This window comes from Hylobates moloch, unplaced genomic scaffold, assembly GCF_009828535.3.
Source record: "Hylobates moloch isolate HMO894 unplaced genomic scaffold, HMol_V3 SCAFFOLD_6108, whole genome shotgun sequence".
Lineage (NCBI taxonomy): Eukaryota > Metazoa > Chordata > Mammalia > Primates > Hylobatidae > Hylobates > Hylobates moloch.
In genome coordinates, this window is record NW_026658383.1 from 1 (window position 1) to 4,126 (window position 4,126).

Genomic DNA, 4,126 nt, shown 5'->3' on the forward strand with positions numbered 1-4,126 from the left:
CCACTGAGGAGGGCTGTCACAGAGGCCCCTTTTCCTGCTCCTAGAACAGGTTGGGGGAGTATGGGGGACCTCTCCCACCTCCCAGCTGCTTCCAGGAGCCACTTCTTTCGAGATGAGACACTCTCCTGCCTGCCTGTTCCCATTTGGCTGCAATAGACCATTGCCAACATTTAGAGAACAAAAAGGGGCCTCACCTATTTTCCCTGACACGTCGGAGGCAGGTGGGCATGCCCAGGGGACCTGGGGTAGATCCTGTACATCTGCACACCCCCAGGCTATGCTGACTTCATCTTATCTGTGGGGTGGGGGGGATGGGAATTACCAAGAGACCATCACACAGGCCATGAACAAGTTCTACAAGAGCCAGGGAGAAGAGCACTGTCCGTGCAGGCTGCCCGGCACCCAGCTCACACACACATCTCTTATTTGAAGCTTTCCCAAAGCAGGCTTTTGCCATCCAGGCTCCCCAAGCAGCCTGGGGAGGAGACTCTGCCAGGCTGAAGGGCCTGTCCCCAAACGTGCCACCCTCACCAGGCTCATCCTGACTATCTTGGATTATTTTTGCCCTGAAGTTTTGGAGTGGCAGACAGGGAGACAGCAGACAGTACACATCACCCACCTTTCCAGAGAGCATCAGTCCTCCAGACTGGGGCAGGTCAGACCTCCACTCAGGCGTTTTTCTCACTGGTTGCCAGTTGGGGGAAACAGCATTTGTGAGCACCGGCCTGTCTCCCCAGGTCCTGTTCAGAAACCCCATCTGTGCCTTTCGAGAGACTGCCCTGAGCACACAGGCCCAGCAACCACCATCTACAGCCCCCAGGACCTAATCCCCGTCTACATAGCGTTCAGTGCATGTGAGCATACACTGGGCTTGATTCCTGCCTAGTCCCTGCCAGATATCCCATGCCCACCTCATTAAGAGAATGAGGCCACACAAACACACCCAGGCCGTCATGGTGATGGATTGGCTGGGGTCCCACTTGCCCACCCTTCATTACTGGTTCAGAGCCAGCTGTCTGACCACATTCCTACCCCGAGATGGGACTCTGGGGACACTGTCCACCAGGGTCGCTGACCCCTTTTAAAGTTCCAGAAACATGGCCAGCTGGTCCCCTAGAAGTTTGGCACATGGGATAAGCCAAGGCTTGCCTTCAGGAACAGGTTTTCCACCACGTCACTGCCCAAGGCCCAGGGCATCCCCAAGTTCATGTGAAGCCTGCCTGCCACGTCCACAGCCCATGCCGACCCCGCCTGGAGCCACTGGAATGCTTGTTCCTGGGCATGTGATAAACCCAGACAGCTTCAGCCTTGCAGGACAACTGTGCGCATCTGGCAGCAGTAGCCAGAGGACCCATAGAAAGAAGTTGGAGGGGAAACCAGATGCTATGAAAATACTTTATTAGGCAAAACTGCATACTATAAAAATGCTTTAAAAAAATGCAGCAGGAGGAGATGGGAAGACACAAACAAACAAGTGTGTAGTGACACATGGCTGTCAACACAGTAAAGAATCCACACTGCTTCCCCCCCTTTACCTAGAAAAGGAGAGTTCTAGGCCACCTCCTCCTCAGCACACTCCTCATCCGCCTCCTCCTGGGCCGTGGCATCCTGATATTGCTGATATTCAGACACCAGGTCGTTCATGTTGCTCTCGGCCTCGGTGAATTCCATCTCATCCATGCCCTCGCCCGTGTACCAGTGGAGAAAGGCCTTTCGCCTGAACATTGCTGTGAACTGCTCTGAGACACGCTTGAAGAGTTCCTGGATGGCCGTATTGTTCCCAATGAAGGTGGCCGACATTTTTAGCCCCCGGGGTGGGATGTCACAGACGGCTGTTTTTACATTGTTGGGGAGCCAGTCGGCAAAGTAGCTGCTGTTCTTATCCTGAATGTTGAACATTTGTTCATCCACTTCCCTCATGGGCATGCGACCCCTGAAAATGGCAGCCGCCGTTAGGTAGCGGCCATGGCGGGGGTCACAAGCGGCCATCATATTCTTGGCATCAAACATCTGCTGGGTAAGCTCAGCCACAGTCAAGGCCCGGTACTGCTGGCTGCCCCGGCTGGTCAGTGGGGCAAAGCCAGGCATGAAGAAATGCAGCCGGGGAAACGGGACCATGTTCACAGCCAGCTTCCGCAGGTCAGCGTTCAGCTGGCCGGGGAAGCGCAGGCACGTGGTGACCCCACTCATGGTAGCGGACACCAGGTGGTTCAGGTCACCATAGGTGGGTGTGGGCAGTTTTAGGGTCCTGGAACATATGTCATACAGCGCTTCGTTATCTATGCAGAAGGTCTCATCCGCATTTTCTATGAGCTGGTGGACTGAGAGGGTGGCGTTGTAGGGCTCCACCACGGTGTCTGACACCTTGGGCGAGGGCAGGATGCTGAATGTGTTTATGATCCTGTCTGGGTACTCCTCCCGGATCTTACTGAGCAGAAGGGTACCCATCCCAGACCCAGTGCCCCCACCCAGGGAGTGGGTCAGCTGGAAACCCTGCAGGCAGTCACAGCTCTCAGCCTCCTTTCTGACAACGTCCATCACTGACTCCATCAGCTCCGCGCCTTCTGTGTAGTGTCCCTTGGCCGAGTTGTTTCCGGCCCCACACTGACCTGTAAGACAGTACAGCCAGTCACTCGATGGCCAGGTGTACGGTCATCAGAGGCCACCACCATAATGCAGAAAGCGCCAGTGTCACGTGTGAGGTGAGAGCACCATGCGCCCTGCAGGTGGAGCAGATGAAACCCCCTCCCCCGAGTTACAGGACAGCAGCTTCCCCTGTTAGGAATTAAGTCAGGAGTCAAACCTGAGACAGGCTAACAGACCTCGCTGCAGGTGGAGCAGATGAAACCCCCTCCCCCAGTTACAGGACAGCAGCTTCCCCCGTTAGGAATTAGGTCAGGAGTCAAACCTGAGACGGGCTAACAGACCTCGCTGCAGGCAGCTCCTGCCTATTTTCAGGGAAGGCAGAAGCCACGGCCCCAGCTCAGCTCCCTGCTCCGAGTTTACATCAGCAGCTCCTCACCTTGAGGAGACACCCGGGCCTTCCTCCCAAAGCCCGTTTAGGAGAAGCAGATGGAGCGACTCGACTCGGGGGATAGGAGGGGGTTCAGGGGCCCTGGCTCCACAGTGCCCACAGCGATGACCTTGGGGCACTCGTGGATTTTCAGCTGCCCTGACCCCAGTCCTTGCCCGCAGCTCACCGAAGATGAAGTTGTCCGGCCTGAAGATCTGCCCGAAGGGCCCTGAGCGCACAGAGTCCATGGTGCCCGGCTCCAGATCCACGAGCACAGCGCGGGGCACGAACCTGCCACCTGAGAGGGGGGAGGGCATTAGCAGGGGAGGGCCTCGTTCCCGGGAGGGCGGCGGGGGAAGGACGGGGTCTCACCGCTGGCCTCGTTGTAGTACACGTTGATGCGCTCCAGCTGCAGGTGGCTGTCCCCGTGGTAGGCGCCAGCGGAGTCGATGGCATGTTCATCGGAGATCACCTCCCAGAACTGCCAGAGACGGGAGGGGCCAGACAGGCCAGCGCTGAGTCACGGAGGCGCCCCAGCCGCTCTCCCACCCCACCCTCATCCGCACCCCCATCCCCAGGCCGCCGTGTCCCTGGGGTCCAACCCGGCCGCCCAGTTCCACCGTCCCCGGCAGGGAGCCCAGAGGCCGCAATGCAGGGGCCCCGCCCCGCCACCGCCAACATCTTCCCTGGCCACCCGGCAGGCCCGGGCTGGGCCCTCAGAGCCCCGGCTGCCAACCTTGGCGCCGATCTGGTTCCCGCACTGCCCGGCCTGCGTGAGCACAATCTCCCTCATGGCCAAGGCGGGATTAGGGCGGCAACAGAAGCACGAGAAGGAGGAGCAGACGCGCAGCGACCCTGCCCCCGCCTCCGCCAACGCTTAAATAACCCCCCGCCCACCTCCCTCAGCCTCGGATCGGGCTCCCAGAATAAGCAACAGCTTTACTTCCACACAGGTGCACCCACCTGTGAATCCCTTGGCGTTGAGCGTCTGTTGGAGAGCTCAGGTGTCCTTCCCGTGGTCCTTTCCACGTTGGGGAAAGCTGCTCAGCTGGAGAACTTCCTCCCACGTCTTTAGTGAGACTAGATCCCTAGCTGAGCTGAAACTGAATTTTC

General features: G+C 58.3%; 1 protein-coding gene and 1 long non-coding RNA gene across 3 annotated transcripts; one reads left to right on the top strand and one right to left on the bottom strand.

Moving 5' to 3' along the window:
- The first annotated feature begins 33 nt into the window (after nt 1-33).
- LOC116465542 (uncharacterized) lies at nt 34-1,463 on the top strand. Its single transcript, XR_004247215.1, has 3 exons — nt 34-221; nt 433-655; nt 738-1,463. It is a non-coding gene; the product is annotated as an uncharacterized LOC116465542 (long non-coding RNA).
- A 44-nt stretch (nt 1,464-1,507) lies between these two features.
- On the bottom strand, nt 1,508-4,078 carry LOC116465541 (tubulin beta-8 chain-like). 2 transcript variants are annotated; one of them, XM_032148569.3, is made up of 4 exons: nt 3,977-4,078; nt 3,386-3,494; nt 3,201-3,311; nt 1,508-2,609 (listed from the first exon to the last, which is right to left on the bottom strand). In XM_032148569.3, the coding sequence occupies exons 3-4, from the start codon at nt 3,259-3,261 to the stop codon at nt 1,552-1,554; spliced, it is 1,119 nt and encodes a 372-aa protein (XP_032004460.1). In that variant the 5' UTR covers nt 3,262-3,311; nt 3,386-3,494; nt 3,977-4,078; the 3' UTR covers nt 1,508-1,551. The 2 variants fall into 2 exon arrangements, with proteins under 2 accessions (XP_032004460.1, XP_032004461.1); XM_032148570.2 differs by lacking the exon at nt 3,977-4,078 and adding an exon at nt 3,750-3,806.
- Nucleotides 4,079-4,126: the final 48 nt, after the last annotated feature.